The sequence below is a fragment of the Labeo rohita genome, chromosome 1 (genome assembly GCF_022985175.1).
Source record: "Labeo rohita strain BAU-BD-2019 chromosome 1, IGBB_LRoh.1.0, whole genome shotgun sequence".
In the NCBI taxonomy this organism is placed as follows: Eukaryota; Metazoa; Chordata; class Actinopteri; order Cypriniformes; family Cyprinidae; genus Labeo; species Labeo rohita.
The window spans coordinates 9566689-9585328 of NC_066869.1; the positions used below are offsets into that span (position 1 = coordinate 9566689).

General features: G+C 36.0%; 1 protein-coding gene across 1 annotated transcript; it reads left to right on the forward strand.

Moving 5' to 3' along the window:
• Positions 1 to 9680: 9680 nt before the first annotated feature.
• Positions 9681 to 17104, forward strand: LOC127167309 (adhesion G protein-coupled receptor E1). Its single transcript, XM_051113313.1, has 9 exons — positions 9681 to 10848; positions 10927 to 10958; positions 11034 to 11111; positions 11248 to 11437; positions 12446 to 12562; positions 12703 to 12884; positions 12993 to 13154; positions 13483 to 13643; positions 15896 to 17104. The coding sequence occupies exons 1-9, from the start codon at positions 9855 to 9857 to the stop codon at positions 16038 to 16040; spliced, it is 2061 nt and encodes a 686-aa protein (XP_050969270.1). The 5' UTR covers positions 9681 to 9854; the 3' UTR covers positions 16041 to 17104.
• The last annotated feature ends 1536 nt before the right edge of the window (positions 17105 to 18640 follow it).

Genomic DNA, 18640 nt, shown 5'->3' on the forward strand with positions numbered 1-18640 from the left:
TATGTTATGTCAGTAATGACAAGGAGGCAGCTTCCCGCAATACAAAATCAATGGAAAGTGTTGGATTATTTCCACCCTCCCCACCGGTGGACATGGTTTTCAGATTATGACGCGTGCCGCTCTGTCTCTAAGATCAGTTATAATTGGATGTGATTGGTTCGATGCTCTCGGCCTGAATGAACAAAATTATGGCTTTACTGACTAATTATAAAGTAAACAACTCTCCTGCATAGATATCACTGCTTTGCGTCATGTCAAACATGAAATGGCTTGAAAACGTGATGACTGTGTCAGTTTTAAACTAAATGCTTTCAAATGTGGAGTGTAACACAGGGAATTCTGGGAATATCAGTTAATATATTAATGAATAATTAATCAGTTTTATTGACTGTAAATTATACATTGTTCTTTTTTTTTTTTTTTTTTTTTACCTAGAAAAACTGTACAATTAACAGCAAATGTCTAGTGTCTTTACATTTTGTCCTGTATATAGCTAGCCTGCTTTTCCTGTATGTATAACTTCTTGTTTTTTTCCCTCACCATTTTTTGTTTGTTCGTATTTTAACAGTGTAAGGTTTAGCCCTATTTTGGTTGGTTACATTATGCCCTTCTTAAAAATCTGTAAAAGTAGAATCTGCACAGAAACAAACCTTTTCAGCATATTCACATTAAGACGGAATATTCATTGGATTTTACAACATAGAAACAAAGGATTCCTATTTATGCACATTGGTCATACATATTTGACAGACTGTTTTTTTTTTGTTTTTTTTCAGGAGCAGTTCTATAAGCTTTGGCACTTTTCCTGGGTTTCTGGCATTGAGGATGGGTGTGGAGCTGCTGTTGTCTTTGCACAGGTTACTTTTTGATCACAACTTCAAAAATATGTGCAATAACAAGGAGAAATTGTATTTGTGTTTTTGAAAGTTTTGAAAAATGTGTACAAAAATGTGTATAAATATATCTGAAATACTTGATATGTTGTATGTTGTTTTTGTTGTAAATACATCTTGCTTTGTGTTGTATTTGTGAATAAATTTGAATATAAATTTGAATTTTAGCTGGAAGAGACACAAATATGTTTAATAAGTTTCCTCATTAGATGAGCAGATAAGCGTCACATTAAATGCTGACTCAAATATTTAGTCAGTCTAGTTGGGTGAAGATCACGACATGTAAACACATATCAGGTGAGACCCTCTTAACATACTTAAATGAGAATGAAATGCTTTAGTGGTTACAATCAATGAATCAATCAATCAGTCCATTTCATTTGATCTTAAATAACTGTTTGTGATACTGTACATGGTTCCTGCTATTTGGGCTAAAAATTGAAATCCTCAGTTACATTTTCATTTTTAGATCATCTAAATCAGGGGTGCCCAAGCCTGTTCCTGGAGATCTATCTACCTGCAGACTTCGGTTCCAACACTGCTTCAACACAGCTGTCAGTAATTATCAAGTGCTAAGAGATGAATTAGCTGGTTCAAGTGTGTTTGAGCTGAACATTGCCAGATTGTAGATCTCCAGGAACAGGATTGGCCACCCCTGATCGAAATCTCTGGTATTCATTCTGATAATTAACTAAAATATTATTTGTTTTGAAAAAGCTTTATCATGTTTACTGAGCTGTGATTTGTGTAATAAGAGCATTAACAAAATCAGAGGGCCGTTCAAGGTTGAAAGAGCTTTTACGTCTGTAAAAGGAGGGAGGTATAGAACTGAATTCAGTGTCTTACTTGCTAAAATTTACTTGCACTTTCTGAGCAAAAACTTTCTCTGATTTATTTATTTCCAAATTAATGAATTAAAATATTTGTGCTCATTTTTATTAAACTGACAGTTTTACACACTCATGCTGTTATAGTACATTCCCTGTTCTCCTCATTGCAGCTGATTTTTGTTTTGTCTCTTAATTTATTTCAGAAAATTGGTGTTAGATCTGGTTTGTTGAATAAATATTGAACACATCAGATTTCATAATGGTGTTCATCATTTTTAAAAGTAAGTATTTGTCTTTTCCTGTTTTGATTTAGAAAAAAAAAAAAAAAGTATTGTGTATTGTGTATTTTTAATACCAACTGAGAATTATACATATGACGATGCTTTGGTGTTAAAAAGAAAGAAAGAAAGAAAGAAAGAAAAACATTATTAATCATTTTCTTAACAGAACCTGCTAACAAATGTTACAGTATCCACCGTAGTTGTCCGCTAGTATAAACATAGTTTTATCAGTCATTATCCATGTTTCGCCATTATATCGCGTTTACTACAGTTAGTGGATCAGGATGGTACAGTGTTGCCTCCAGGCAACACAGCCTATTTTTGGGTTTTTGAATAAAATGAGCCACCCATTTAATGAATCAATGCTATCTTAATAAAGAAGAAGTCAAATACTAACAAATAAAATTGCAAAAAAGTGGTCACATGACCCATAGGGGTCTATTTTAGGTGTGTTCGACTTCATCTACGGCTACAGACGGCGATCAACGAGTGTAGCCGAGAGCAGTCGTGGGCGGAGTTGAAAATGGAGGCGTCAAGACGGACACTTTTTACTGTCGTTAGTGACGCTCTCGCAGTGTTTGCATGCTCTATCACAGAAGAAGTGAATTGAATGCAATATTTATTAAATACACAGACTTTTTAAAAGTGTTTTCATGAGTAACAGAAACACGTTTCATATACTGCTTAATACAGCGCCATCTGAGCAAGAATAATGATAAACATAAACATATACTATTTAAATACTAATAAAGTGGGGTTATATATGCTTTTATCAGTGTTTTATGATAGATCTGACTCAATATAACATTGCGACTACAGTAAAAACACTTTTATTGTTCTAAAAACACAGATTTGTCAGCATTATCGGACTTGAGGATGTTAGAATAAACCCAAAACACACATGATCGTTGTCATGCGGTGAATCTGGCCTATCGTGAAACAGCCATGTGGTCATCAGAGCTCCTGCTGCCGCTCTGAAGAAACTGCGCCGGCAGTTTGCTATCACTATGGCGGTACTTTGATGCTACACGTGACAGTCACAAGGCGTCGGCGCCGCCTCAAGTCGGACAAAATTTCTAACCGTCATGCACTTCGTTAAGTCAGAATTTGATCAAGCTGCGCAGCGCAGCGTTAAGTTGAACACACCTTTTGTTTTCTCTTTCAGGACATGTGCACATGTCACATGACTACATATTTTGTCCAGAGAAAGATGCATTTTTCATCAATTTTCATTCATATAATTGCCAACAAAAAATCTGAATCACCTTCACTGGTTAGTGAAGAAGTATTTTCAAAAACTTTTCATAATATATTATCAAAAATATCATAAGAAATTACAAAAAACTGCATGTTGCCTCAAGGCAATATTGTACCATAATGGAATCACATATGGCCATACCAGGCATATAGCATAGCATACGTATACGTGATGTTTGTAAAAAAAAAAGTTAGAATTATCTAAATGTGTTCGCATTTTTGCATGATATTGCAATGCATTTATAAGAATTGTAATTCATATACAATATCTGCACATATTCTGTTGAGAAGAAATGCTTCCTCAGCTTTCACAAGCAGTGAGGAGTCATTAGTGAGGAAGGAGAGTTTACATGCATGTGCTTGTTAGTGATGGGAAGTTCGGATCATTTTACCGACTCGGACCTTTGAGTCTCGTTCAGCAAAATGAACAAATCTTTTTTTCGAGTCATTTCGTTCATTTTGTTCATTTTAGCAAAATATAATTAAAATGTTACCTGTTACCTCCGTAACACATCTACTGCACAAACGTTGATCACACTTCAAACAAAACAAAACTATAATGCTATAAGAAACAGAAAAGATTAATTCAATGTTTACCTGAGTCTTTAGTCTATGATTCGCTCACCTCACCTCTTATCTGACAAGTTTTCGGATTTGAGTCGTTCGTTTATCACCTGACAGCCCATTTAGCTAACCAACGTAGTCTGAGCCGGAAAAATAATTGATTAGCTCATCTCTCGAGCATTCGGGTTTGAGTCGTTCGTTCATCACGTCACAGCTTCATAAGCTTAATTTATGCAGTCTGAGCCGGAAAGAGAATTGATTAGTTCATCTCTCAAGTCTTCAGGTTTGAGTCTAAAAACCCGAAGACTCAAAACAAGTTAACTAATTCCAGTACAGAATCTAATAAGTCGCATGTGCGACTGAACGAATCACTCCCCAAGACGACTCGTTCTTCCCGAGTCACATTAATGATTCGTTCAAAATGAATGAATCGTTCAAGAACGACCCATCATTAGCGCTTGTGTGTGTATGTGCATGCTTGTAAGGTTAAGTTATATGTTAGCATAAGGTTATGATAATTTATTATTATTTTTTTTTTACTTTGAAACAACTCTAATTATAATGTTTTGGTATAATAACAGATATGATAGTTCGGTTATACTTGTGATCCACGATGGTACAGTGTTGCCTGAAAGCAACATGTGGGCATGAAATCTTACTTTTTGTTAAATATGAGATGTGCAAAACATCAAAAGTGTGATAAATCTGTTTGTTCAAATGTTTGATTAAAGAAATTGATGTTTTAAATAAATGTATTATTTTTTTTCTGCATGAAAATATCAAATGTTTTATTTTTTGTCCGTTCTGGTACAATGTTGCCTTGAGGCAACAAACTTTTAAAAAATTAATAAATAAAGAAATACTAAAAATGTTTATTGATATTGTTATAGTGTCCAATTTTAAACAGAAAAAACATCACAAATATGTTTTTTTCCTCATTGATATCATATTGCGTACCGTAGAAGGTTAACTGAACCTGCTAACAAATGTTACAGAATCCACCGTAGTTGTCCGCTAGTAAAAACATAGTTTTATCAATCATTATCCATGTTTCGCCATTACATCGCGTTTTCTACAGTTAGTGGATCAGGAGGCGGCTGGTGTGTCTGCGTGGGGGTGGGGCTACTTTGCATATTCATAGATCCGCGTATAGTGAGGTAAGGGGGATAAAGAAAAAACATTTAAATATGTCATTTTGATGATCAAAGATCAGTTTAAGGGATAAACATTTTGACTACAGGAGGACTTTAAGCTTACAAAGCTAATGCCAACTTTTCTTTGCCAATTTTGATTGGCTTGTTAAAGTTTTGCCTGCTGCTGATTGGTCTGTGAGTGGGGTGGCGTTTTGGTGTGTTTTGGAGTTTGGTGCAGTGAGAGGATGCAGTCACGCAATTCTTCGAAGAGCAGAGGTGTTTGTGTAATTTAAATCAGCCTGTCAGTCTTCATAGCTTTGTAAAGGTTAAAAAATACAATGCTAGTTTCATGATAATTTTTCCTTTTATGTCAGTATACTGAATGTGTTATTTGCAGTTTAAGATAAGATAATTATCATTCGACGCCACATCCTCAGAGCCAAACGCACTTCATTCAAGCCCTTTCTGCGCCGTGCACGCGTTGTTTCTCTCCAGCTAAAGATGCTAAAGCACCACATTAAGAGCTATTTCTACTTTGTGCAGATACAGAAAGCAATGTCTGTCAAACATATCAGACTCTGACCATTCAAATAAACCAGGTCAGTATTAATCAGCATGTTAAAGGAGAAGTCCACTTCCAAAACAAAGATCCACATATAATGTATACTCACCCCATTGTCATCCAAGATGTTCATGTCTTTCTTTCTTCAGTCGTAAAGAAATTATGTTTTTTTGAGGAAAACATTTAAGCATTTTCTCTCCAATTAGCAAAACTACTTAGGCTTAAATGGTAAGTACGCATACAATCCAAAATCCAAAAGGCCCAGTGAAGAGCAGTGAAATAAATTGTCGAAAATTTAAAATTCTGTATTGACTGGCCTTTAAAAAAAAAAAAAAGGTTAATTAGTCCCAAATACTTTCAAATAAAGTGGATTAAATGTAATATTTGCCAAATGCACAGATGTTGTTATGTAGCAACAGAAACACTTTCCATTCAGTACTTTATACTGCTTAATACATCACCTGTATACGAGAATAAAGTTCAACATAAAAATACCAGGGCTATTCAATTTGGTGATCTAGCCCACCAATCATCTTTATCCGACCCAAGAGTCTATGCAGGTTGCACATTAGCCTTGAATCGGAATTGTGTTTGCATTAATTAGTTTGTCCACAAGGTGGCAACACTGGCCCGGGCCAGACGACATAGAAAAGGAAGAGATGCAGCAACAATCAATAGACTGCAACATTGACAAGCACTTGTGTGAGGGAGTTATGAGATATCCACAACTCTAGTTCAAACAAGTTTAAAGTTGTGTTATCAGTTAAAACATCTGGTGAGAAATAATGCTTGACATATATGTACAGCCATTTCAAACAGTGCACCAGTAGCGCTTCAACGGACAAAAACACACACAATTATGTCAAAATGCAGGGTTTTGGCGAATTACATCCTAAACAGTCTTAAATGAGTTATAAAGTCTTAAATGACTGTAAGCAGTTGGGAGAAAATTGGATGTGTGTCAGATCCGTGTCATGTTTCAGGTTTTAAAGACAGTGCTGCCTTTAAAGTAAAACCTGCTGCAGTCTGTCACTGAACAAAATGAAAATAAGGAATCACTCGATTGCTCTACTTTTGTAGCTTAAATAAAGATGAATCTGTATAGTGTATGCATATACAAGTTCACTTAAATTAAAAGTTTTATTTTCAAAGCCTATTAAATGTCACGTCTTTTTTTTTTTTTTGTTTTGTTTTGTTTTCAGTTATACTGTAATGTTGAATGGCTATAATTAATGGCTAAAACTGAGGGGAAAATGCCAAAATCCCTAAACTTTGCAGATTGTTCCTATATACCTACACGTATGCATGTGGGTATACTATTAAATACGAAAAGGCAAGCTGTCACTGCGTTCACGCCATGTCGTAATTACCATAATTTTGAGATTACAACATGTGAGGTTCCACTCGGAGCTGAATTATGCTTTTCTATGGCAATTCTTCATGTGAGCAGAACTCGTAATTACAACTTGTAAGCTGGGAATGTTCTGAGAGCTACGACTCGAACCATGTGATCACTGCCAGAGTCATTTAGGATGGGACCAATAGTCTTTAAAATAAAGTGGACTGTGGTAACATGCTCTGTTCCTCCACATTAACATGGCAATTTTAAATGTTTCTTTTTTTATGTGTAAAAAAGCACATTCTGGTAAGGTGTCAGTTTTGGCCACGTTGCTTTAGTACGCTTTAAGACGCAGTTTTGATCATGTTTCTCAACGTCCGCACATTCTGACGTTCAAATTTTATGTTATTGTCCAAGAGTCAGTCCTAAAGATCTTCTTTGAAAAAAAATAAATAAATAAACAAATAAATACATTTTGTGTGTAATATTTTAATATTTTAATCATTCCAGGTGCTGTATGGTCACTGTTGACTGTCATCTCTTTGACCCTGTGTGAGTGTATGTCAGTAGTGTTTTCTTCAGACATATGTGACCCTGGACCACAAAACCAGGTCTGTGAGATGTATACATCATCTGAAAGCTGAATAAATAAGCTTTCCATTGATGTATGGTGTATGTTTGTTAGGATAGGACAATATTTGGTCGAGATACAACTATTTGAAAAATCTGAAATCTGAGGGTGCAAAAAAAATCTAAATATTTAAAGTTGTCCAAATGAAGTTCTTAACAATGCATATTACTAGTCAACAATTAAGTTTTGATACATTTACTGTAGGAAATTTACAAAATATATTCATGATTTTTTCTTAGTATGCTAATGATTTTTGGCATAAAAGAAAAATCAACTTACAATGTATTTTTGGCTATTGCTACACATATAGCTGTGATACTTAAGACTGGTTTTGTGGTCCAGGGTCACATATGTCTGTTGACCCTGCATATGTTATAACGTGTTTTTTTTATTTTATTTTTTTTTTTATATACAACCGGTTACATTCATTACACTTAGTTATTGTTGTCAATAGTTGTCAATATAATGATGCAAATTAACAGTCCAGTAAATTTCACTTTCAGAAGACATTACAAATGCATTCATGTCTAAATGCAATATCTAGAAAATATTTAATGCATTTTATAAAATGGATACAATGTATAAAAACAAATGAACGTTGTAGTTCATTTCATAGTACATAGTTCATAGTACTGTAAACCTCAGTATTGAAAAATGTATGTCATTGTGAAACAGTGTAAACATATTTCACATTAATTTAAAGGTGCTGAACATGCTGGAAATTAACCTGGTTTGGTATTTTGTTTTCTGACTTTGATCATATCTTACTCATCCTCAGGTTTCATATCCACCGCTGCTGCTGAACCAAGAGCAGCAGTTAGTCCAGTTTATGGCTGTGTGCTTTATAATGAAACACACATCTGCAGCGGTTCTCAGTACCGCATGTACTGCAACACAACAATGCATCATTTCTACTACCAGAGAGACCAAAACCAACACCAATACCACTGCATGGGTAATGACTGTATCTGTGTTGGTAATAAGGACACCTGTACATGCTACTCTAATACTTCATCCTGCTTCTGTGAGACCCTTAGCAATAACATCACTGTCCCTACAGCAGTTCGGCCAGTTCATGACTGCGTGCGTTATAATAACCTGTACATCTGCACTGGTACTCAGTACCACTTGTATTGCGACACAGCAGTGAATGATTTTAGCTACTACAAATATCAGTACCAAAACCAATACCAGTATAATTGCTGGGGTAATAACTGTTACTGCAGTTTTAATAAGGACTCCTGTTGGTGCTGGTACAGTCATTCTTCATCCTGCTTCTGTACAAATTTTAGCAACATCACCACTATCCCTGCAGGCGTTAGTCCGGTCTATGACTGTGGGATTTATAACAACACATACATCTGCACTGGTGCTCAGTACCGCATGTACTGCAACACAAGAATGCATAGTTTCTACTATTGGAGATCTAGAAACCAAAACCAACATCAGTACGAATGCTGGGATAATAACTGTTATTGCACTGGTAATAAAGACACCTGTACGTGCTACAGCAGCACTTTATCCTCCTGCTTTTGTGAGAATTACGGCAATACCATCACCATTCCTGCAGCAGTTAGTCTAGTCACAGACTCTGACTGTCTGCTTTATAACAACACATATATCTGCACTGGTGCTCAGTATCGCATGTACTGCAACACACAAATGCATAATTTCAACTACCAGAGATATCAGTACAAATACCAGTACCAGTGTGCGAATAATAACTGTAACTGCATTGGTAATAAGGACACCTGTACATGCTACAGTACAACTTTGTCCTCCTGTTTCTGTGAGACTTACGGCAATAGCCTTGCTCTCAGTACAGCAGTTAATAAAGTCTTTGACTGTGTGCTTAATGACACATCATACATCTGCACTGGTGCTCAGTACCGCATGTACTGCAACACAAGAATGCATTATTTCTACTACTGGAGATCTAGAAACCAAAACCAATATCAATACCAGTGCTGGAATAATAACTGTTACTGCATTGGTAATAAGGACACCTGTACATGCTACGGTAGCACTTTGTCCTCCTGCTTCTGTGAGACTTACGGCAATAGCATTGCTCTCACTTCAGCAGTTCGTCCAGCTTATGGCTGTGAGTTATATAATGACACATACATCTGCACTGGTGCTCAGTACCGCATGTACTGCAACACAACAGTGCATGATTTCAACTACTGGAGATATCAAAACCAAAACCAATACCAGTATCAATGTGTGAATAATAATTGTTACTGCATTGGTAATAAGGACACCTGTACATGCTACCGTAGCATTTTGTCCACCTGTTTCTGTGAGACTTACAGCAGTAATCTCACTATCCCTACAGCAGTTAATCCATTGAAAGTCCCTCAATGTATGCTTTTAAATGAGACATACATCTGCACTGGTGCTCAGTACCGCATGCACTGCAACACATCAATGAATTATTTCTACTATAGGAGATATAGAAACCAAAACCAAAACCAAGACCAGTACCAGTGCACAAATAATTGTTACTGCATTGGTGATAAGGACACATGTACATGCTACGGTAGCACTTTGTCCTCCTGCTTCTGTGAGACTTACGGCAATAGCATTGCTCTCACTTCAGCAGTTCGTCCAGCTTATGGCTGTGAGTTATATAATGACATATACATCTGCACTGGTGCTCAGTACCGCATGTACTGCAACACAACAGTGCATGATTTCTACTACTGGAGATATCAAAACCAAAACCAATACCAGTATCAATGTGTGAATAATAATTGTTACTGCATTGGTAATAAGGACACCTGTACATGCTACGGTAGCGTTTTGTCCTCCTGCTTCTGTGAGACTTACGGCAATATCACTGCTCTCACTGCAGCAGTTAATCCAGTCTATGACTGTGTGCTTTTTGACACATTATACATCTGCACTGGTGCCCAGTACCAAATGTACTGCAATACAAGTGTACATGATTTTTATTACAGTAGATACCATTACAGCTGTTATAGTGGTAACTGTGACTGCACTGGTAATAAGGACACCTGTACATGCTATAGCAGTACTTCATCCTCTTGCTTCTGTACAAATTCTAGCAATAGCATTATTACCCCTGCAGCAGTTAGTCCGGTCTATGAATGTGGGCTTTATAATGACACTTACATCTGCACTGGTGCTCAGTACCGCATGTACTGCAACACAAGAATGCATTATTTCAACTATTGGAGATATAGAAACCAAAACCAATATCAGTTAGGGTGCTGGAATTATAACTGTTACTGCTTTGGTAATAAGGACACCTGTACATGCTACCGTAGCACTTTGTCCTCCTGCTTCTGCGAGTCTAACAACTTCACAGCCACACTCACTTCACAACCTACTGCAGGTGAGCTTGTTTCTAGACTGGAATTTTGTATTTGATTTTAATATATTTATGCTGTATTGATGAAATTGTTTATTGTAGGTGTGAATATCACACTGCTGGATCAATGCATGGTAAGCTGAATATTTCAAGAACACAATGCACAAAGTCTTTCAATTTTTATTTATAAAGCTCAATTGTGATTTCAGAGTCAGACCCCTGGAGGATGTCTTCAAAATCTTAGTGGGCAGATAGAGAACATTACAGCTAAAGTGCTGCCTTTGGATGTAAGTCTTCAAGAGAAAAATGATAAAATAATCAAACCAAATCAGTATAATAGATGATTGACATAGCAGTGGAATCTTAATGGCTCTGTTGACATTTACATGTAGAGTAACTGTAATTATCTGATCAATAAATTAGACTGTGACAAACATTTTGACTGTGGCCTTCGACACTTCAGAGGAGATTTTAGAGTCATTATCATCAGCAAACCCAACTGAATTAGCCTCCTATGGAAACAGTGTGTTAAAAGCCAATGAAAAACTCATCTCTGCATTAGTGAAGCCGACAGACACGAGTGACAGTGTCAGTTTTACTCTTGCTGCTGTAGGTAAGTGGATACACATGAAACTCAGATCATATATAATGTCGCAAGAACTTTTTATCATCTACAGCGGTGGGTCAGACAGCAACAATGATAAATGCAGTAACTCTATAATTGACTACAGTTACAATTTTTACTACAGAGCAGAAAACACTGCCTGTATATTTTGTGTGGATGCCAAATGTCAATATTGTGGTACAAATTCATCCATCATTAGGTAGAAATGTCTTAGAAAAACCCTCATGCTGAAAACCCATGAAAAAAGAGGTGGTTCACTTACATCAAAGTTCATGTTTTGTGTAGAACACAATGGGAGGCCCATTGTGTTCTACACAAAACATGAACTTGTATGAATGTATGAAATGTATGAAACGAACGTATGACAGAAAATTTGGCAAGTTTTTACACAAAACTTTAAATTTATCAATATGGTCATGAACTTACATCAGTTCTTAGCTCATGTACACAAGTTTTTGAGTTGGTCTGAACTTCAATGCAGCATAGTAAATCTGGCTTGCATAATGACAGCATGTTGTTCATTGAGCAGCAAAATTAGATTTTTTTTTCTTTCTTTTTGTGGGGCTTTATATGAACAAATAGAGGCATAAACAATGGGCCATAAGGATTCACACATTGTTGCATCACACACATGCAGCTCTTCTGTTAACAGAGAAAAACAGAACTTAATAAAATAAATAGGACTACACAAAATGTATATCTATTAAATAATTAAGGCTTTTAACCATGACTTTATAGGGATGTGATATTCAAATTGTTTTCAGTCGCCACAGTTATCAATGTACGATTATTCACATGATGGGATTGGATACATATAAATGTTTTGTGAATGACATGTGAACTCTGTCTTAATTTGATTTGTGCACTCAGATCTGCATTTGTTTCTACATTAGATTGATAACTGTGTTTATGAGTATTTGCCTTGAGCATAAAAACAATCAATTAAATAATTGTAATCAATTAAACTTTTTTTTTTTTTTTTTTTTGTTTAATCAGAGGGTCAAGTCTTCATGGTTGGACCACGGGTCACCTTAGATAAAATCCCCCGACTTGAAACGACAAATTGTTCTGTGGACATCGATCTCATTGGGATTGCCAAGAACAACAATGAAAGTATGTCAAATGATTCAGTGTGAATAAACAAATCTTAAAAAGAGTGAAGTGGTACTGTTACCACCAAGCCACATTTAGATACTTTTTTGATTGTTGTTTTTAGATAATATTGCATGTAAGCTTATGTTTCTGTCCCTCAGGATCAGCTGCTGTGGCTTTCGTGAGCTACAGGAAGATGGAGAATCTACTGAAGCCAGACTTCTTTAACACACCAAAAGACACGGTTAAAACCATGATGTCCACTGTGATCTCAGTTACTCTTCCCAAAACCACCAACACTAAACTCACCAAACCAGTCAACTTCACCTTCAGACACATCAGAGTGAGACACTGAAATGTGTTTTGTCCAAAATGAGCACTGATGAACATCTAAAAACATCTAATATTCAGTGTTGTAATATTTCCCCCTTTTTTTTCCTTCTTTTCGAAGGAGTTTGATCCCAACGGTTCTCTGTTCTGTGTGTACTGGAATATCAACAAGTGGATTGTAAAAGGTTGTTCGGTTTTAAAGACCAACAGCAGCTACACTGTGTGTTCCTGTGATCATCTGTCAGCATTCGCTCTTGTGCAAACTAGCAGCCGCCCACCAGAGGTAGGAAAGATAAGTCAAATCTTCTTAAAAGTTTGAAGCATTGGATGCACTAGTAGAATTCAAATCCAATTCACAGTAGATCAGTGGTTCTTAATCCTGGTCCTGTGTCTCCCTTATTTGACACACATGATTCCAATAATCAGCTTGTTAACAGAGAGCTCCATGTACTGAAGTAAGTGTGTCAGATAAGAGAGACATACAAAAGTGGCAGAGCAGGGGGTCCCCAGTACCAGGATTAAGAATCACTGCAGTAGATGATCAACATTTCTAGTGAACACTGAAGAACAGCACAGATTTGTCACTCATGTACTCTGACATGTTTTCTCAGAGTGACTCACAGACAGATCTGGTGACTTTGTTGTGTGTGATCGTGGGGCTGGTGTTCTTCAGTTTGGCTCTGTTGGCCTTTGCCCTTTACAAGTGGAGTCCTGTGCGTGATTGGATACGTGGTTGCGCAGTGCTGGGTGCTGAAGGCTACAGCAGGGAAGAGTAAGTAGTTTTTGTTGGGGTTTTTTTCCTCATTTTGAAGGCAGCTTGGGGCTTATCTAACATTTCTGCTAACTGAAAAAATACAACATTTGAATACAACAATGACTAGAACAACCAATCAGAACATGACATATACACAAGGCGGAGATACATGAGGATCAAAGGAAACTAAACAAGGACCATGACTAAACTTCAAAACTAAAAGACATGAAAACATGAACATGAAACAAAACCCAAAACCAGGTGTGACAGTGAGTAAATAATGGGCTAATTTTCATTTTTAGATGAATTAACCCTTTAAGATGGGCATGCTCTGTACGATTTCAGCAATGTTTTTGTTAAATACCTACTCTCACTGTACAAGTAAATTGCATGCAACGTTAAGCCGAAGCTCAGGATTTATGTGCTCATACTATATGATCTGATCATCAAGCTGTGTTTTGACCGCTCACACTACAGTATGGCCCAATCCCGTTTCTACCCCTTACCCCACCCCTCCGTTTTGTTCGTTCACATGAAGGGGTAGGTGTGTCTCGATTCTCTTTTGGTTGGAGGCATAGGGGAAGGGCCAGATAGCCCTTCAAACAATGATTTTTCGGGACGACACTTCAAACGAAGGGGAATGAGAATTATCTCAGCATAAACTGGCTACAGCAGCACAATGGCTTCACGAAAGCAAACCCATAAATGTATGCATTTTTGGCATTAATAAATGTTTTAAAGGGGTCATCAGATGCTAAGTTCACTTTTTCATGTTGTTTGAACATAAATGTGTGTTGGCAGTGTATGTACAAATCTACCCTATAATCATAAAAATCCATGCAGTGGTTTTTTATTAATCTGTAAAAATAATATCCCCTTTTTCAAATCGAGCTGTTCTCAGATGCCTGTTGTTGTGGCGTCACACCAACAGAGGCCACTCACACGATAGTTGATTGAAATGAGCGATTTACCTCAGACCAGCTGTCACAGTCCAATAATTTTCCATGTTTTGATGCCAGAGCAGGGATGTAAGTTAGACAAGACTACGATTGAGCGATTGAGGTGTTGTGTTGCTGGATGTAATAATGAACATAGTGGTCGTCATTTACTCCCGACATCTGAGCCACTGAAGATGCAGTGGATTACGTTTGTTTGTGAATGGAATGCGCCTTCCGATCTACATATATTGTCTATGATCGCGCGAATCATTCATGATCCAGCTTCACTTACAGCAGAAGTGAGAATAAGCGTTTTTTTATTAATCTTTGCGATCGCCTTTCCTTACAATGTGGTAGTTAGGAAGTTTAGCGGCTAAACGCGGCTAAAGTAAACAAGACCGTCTTTCCACAGAGAGAAGAGAGGGGCGGGGTGAGCAGAGCTTATTTGCATTTAAAGGAACAAACCCTTAGAATGAGATGATTTTTGCAGAGCTGATTTTGGCAAGGTAAAAAGGGTGTTGTTTTACAAAACCATTGAGAATTTTTAATCAAAGTATATTAGAGATTTTTCATTAAGACCCTAAAGAATCATATCAACTTGTGGATAATGGGCATCCGATGACCACTTTAAAGAAAAATAGGTTATGTTACATTCAATCCTGTGTTCATATTTATGGTCATCAATGCAGTGAGGGAAAAAAAAACAAAAAAAAAAAAACACAGAGTTTAGAGCAGTCTGTCCGTCATGCCAGACATGCCAGAAATTCATCTGACTATCTTATTGCCAGTACCCCCCTGTACACTGAAAGACAATTGACACACAACAAAGTTGAAATTTATCCCAACACTTTCCCACTTTGTGGTTCTTGGTTGCTCCTGCATGCTGGGTTTCTTCACCAATGGCAGTAAGGTGCTGGAGATCCTCTTCCTGATCTTGAACTCCCAGCAAAGAAAATTCATGTTCCTGATCTATTATGTCCTCAGTAATGAGGTCAGAAATCACTTTACCACAATATCCAATGAGAAATCTGGATATGAATAAACATTGCAGTTAGAGCCAAAACTATCAAAACTTAGTTACTAAACTGATGAAGAATACCTTTGACCTGCTTTCTCAAGCCACCATCAGAATATTTTTTATTTTTTTTTTAATTTAGTTATTTTCTGTTTTGGCTTTAGAAATGATTTCAGTTGTTTTAGTTTCCACTCCATAGGAAAACCATTTCACTTCATAGACAGTATATGGAAGAAAAGTAAAGCTTCAGTATTTACTTCAGAAATTCAACACTAGCATCTTCAATCTTGACCTCCTCTTGTCTCATTCCTGTCTAGGTTATGCAGCAGTACACGAAGTGCTTCAGATGTCTTTGCCGTGGACTCAAAACCAACACCATCAAATATGTCCCAAAAAAACACAAAGGACCGCAACGTGTTAACCCTAGAAGGCATGCACCAAAAAACTACCATAAATGCATAAAGGGGGTGGAAATTACCCATATTGGAATAAATGAATTTATAAATAAATAAATGCTGTTCATACCATTCATAACTTCTCCCATGGTCTGTGGATAGTAAAATGTCCATTAGATGTGAACTTAAGAATGTTTGCAGAAGCAGCAGGTAATCCATGTTTTGCCTAATGCTTTATGAATACTGTGAATTTAGACATTCTATGTATTCCACATACTGCTTTTCCCCTGTATAGTAGGGAGATGTACTTATTCAGACACAGAGCAATGGATTCATCAAGTAGTAATCCACTAATCTAAAAGTAATGCAGTAATCCAAAGTTCAGTCCCACTTTATATTAGGTGGCCTTAATTAATATGTACTTATGCTTCAGTTAATCATTTAATACAATGCACTTATGATGTAGATACATGTTTTTATGGTTTACCCATACCACCAAACGTGTCCCTAACCTTACCCGTATCCCACCTAAATAGCAGCAAAAGTGTTCTGCAATACAATATGAACACAATAAGTACATTGTACTTATATTTTGATGTATATATTTATATTTTGATGAAAAACACATATTACTGAGAAAAATGTCTGACCCCCTTCATGCATTCTAAACCAAGAAATATGAACATTAAGTTAGTTAAGTGAGTTAAGGTTTTTATTATTATTATTGTTAGTAGTAGTAGTAGAAGAAGTATTAGTAGTAGTAGTATTAGTATATATCTTTTTTTAATAATTCATGGAATATCAATTATATGTTTCGATTGATAAAATGCTGAAATAAATTGCAGTGTACTGGGTTGATTTGATCTGTAAATAATTTTCTTTTTTCTTTTCTTTTTTTTGGTGGAGGGCTAAAATATGTTAGACTAATAGTTTACTAATAGTAATAGTTGTTGTTGCTTAGCAGTTAAAGTTGTATATATATATATGAGGCTGGTATTTTAGCGAGTTTGAAGAAAAATTATTTGATGGACGTATAAAATGTGTCGAAAGCATTCACTCAGTATCATTATCTCATTTTTGACGGGGATTGCTTTTAGCTGGTTTTGCATCTGAACTCTTCATTTTATATATATATATATATATATATATATATATATTTTTTTTTTTTTGGTGGAAGGGCCACATATTTTATGTGTGTTGTGATGTTTGTTGTTTGTTTGTTTGTTTGCTTTTTTACATTAATAGATTTCTCTGTATATTTAATGTATTTTAGTTACAAATTTCCTAATAAACAAGATAATAAACAATAATAATTGCATTTATGAACATTTTTTTTCTTGTTCCGCACACACACACACACACACACAAGCACTGCTCAAAACAGAAACCAGCCCAGTACACAATGATTCTCACAAAGGAGATGAAGACCCTGATGTGAATAGTGAGGATAAATATGAGATGGAAAGAAAGAAAAAAGGAGATAAAAAAGTGGCTTTTTTAAATAACACCATGATATGCAAACAACACTTGTGCTGTTTAGTGATATATGAATGTCAAAATCCTGCCATAAACATTATGATGGGCTGGGAAAGAAGTGAACACTAGATGGCATTACACTACACTACACTAGATGACATAATCTTGTCATTTAGTGTAGTAAAGACCAGGTCTTGTCCAAATCCTGTCCATCTTTGCTACAGTTTATTGCGTAGACAAAACTATATATATATATATACTGTCAGGAAAAAAACAGGTCCAGTTCTGTCATTGGGGCAGTACCCTAAGGTACAAAAGTGGCCTAAGGTAAAAAAGCCTGTGCAGTGACATTAATAGTTTATTGTTGTTCTGAAATGTTACACAAATGGTTTGCTGTGCTTAGTAGTTCTGAACTTGACTATATTTAGTATAGAAATTTTAGATATGAATTGGTTATCAGGTGTCTTCTTGGAGTCTATAATTTTGGGAGGGGCACCTGTAAGTTTACCTTAGGGAAAAAAAAAAAAAAAAAAAAAAAAAAAAGCCAGAAAATGTTTTTGGGTGTATTGTCTGATTTGAACCAGCAGTGCCAGCAATTATGGTGGAGTGGTAAATGTCCTTTTTTTTTTTTTTGCATTTAAGCCCCTGAGAAATATTCCTGTTTAAATACCCCCCCATTTAGTATGGTGCTTGAATTTATTTATGTCAGTCTTTACTTTGAACAAACTGTAAATCAGTTTGGAAAAAAAAAAAAATCAAACATTATATAAATGTAAATGTTTATATCATACCTGAGTTATGACTAATTCAGTTACTGGATAGGCAAGGAAAATCCCTGATGTAACGACTTCCGCTTCAGGAACTTTTAAAAGATGGGAGAAAGACTTGCTACAGCAGATTGTTCTTACACGCCAGTGAACAGGTAGATAATGTAGATAATGTTATGTTGTTTAAATTCTTAATGTTATGTTGTTCAATTTGATAATATGTGCATCTACGTGTGCTTCTGCTGTCCATATATAATGACATACAATCAACAAAAATGTAATCAAAATGGCATTTATACATTTATATTGTATATATGCATTTGACAGTCCCCCTTTCATTTCTTTATTCAGTTACAGAGAAAGAAAGAGAGAGAGAGAGAGAGAGAGAGAGAGAGAGAGAGACTTTGACTTTTAACAGTCTATT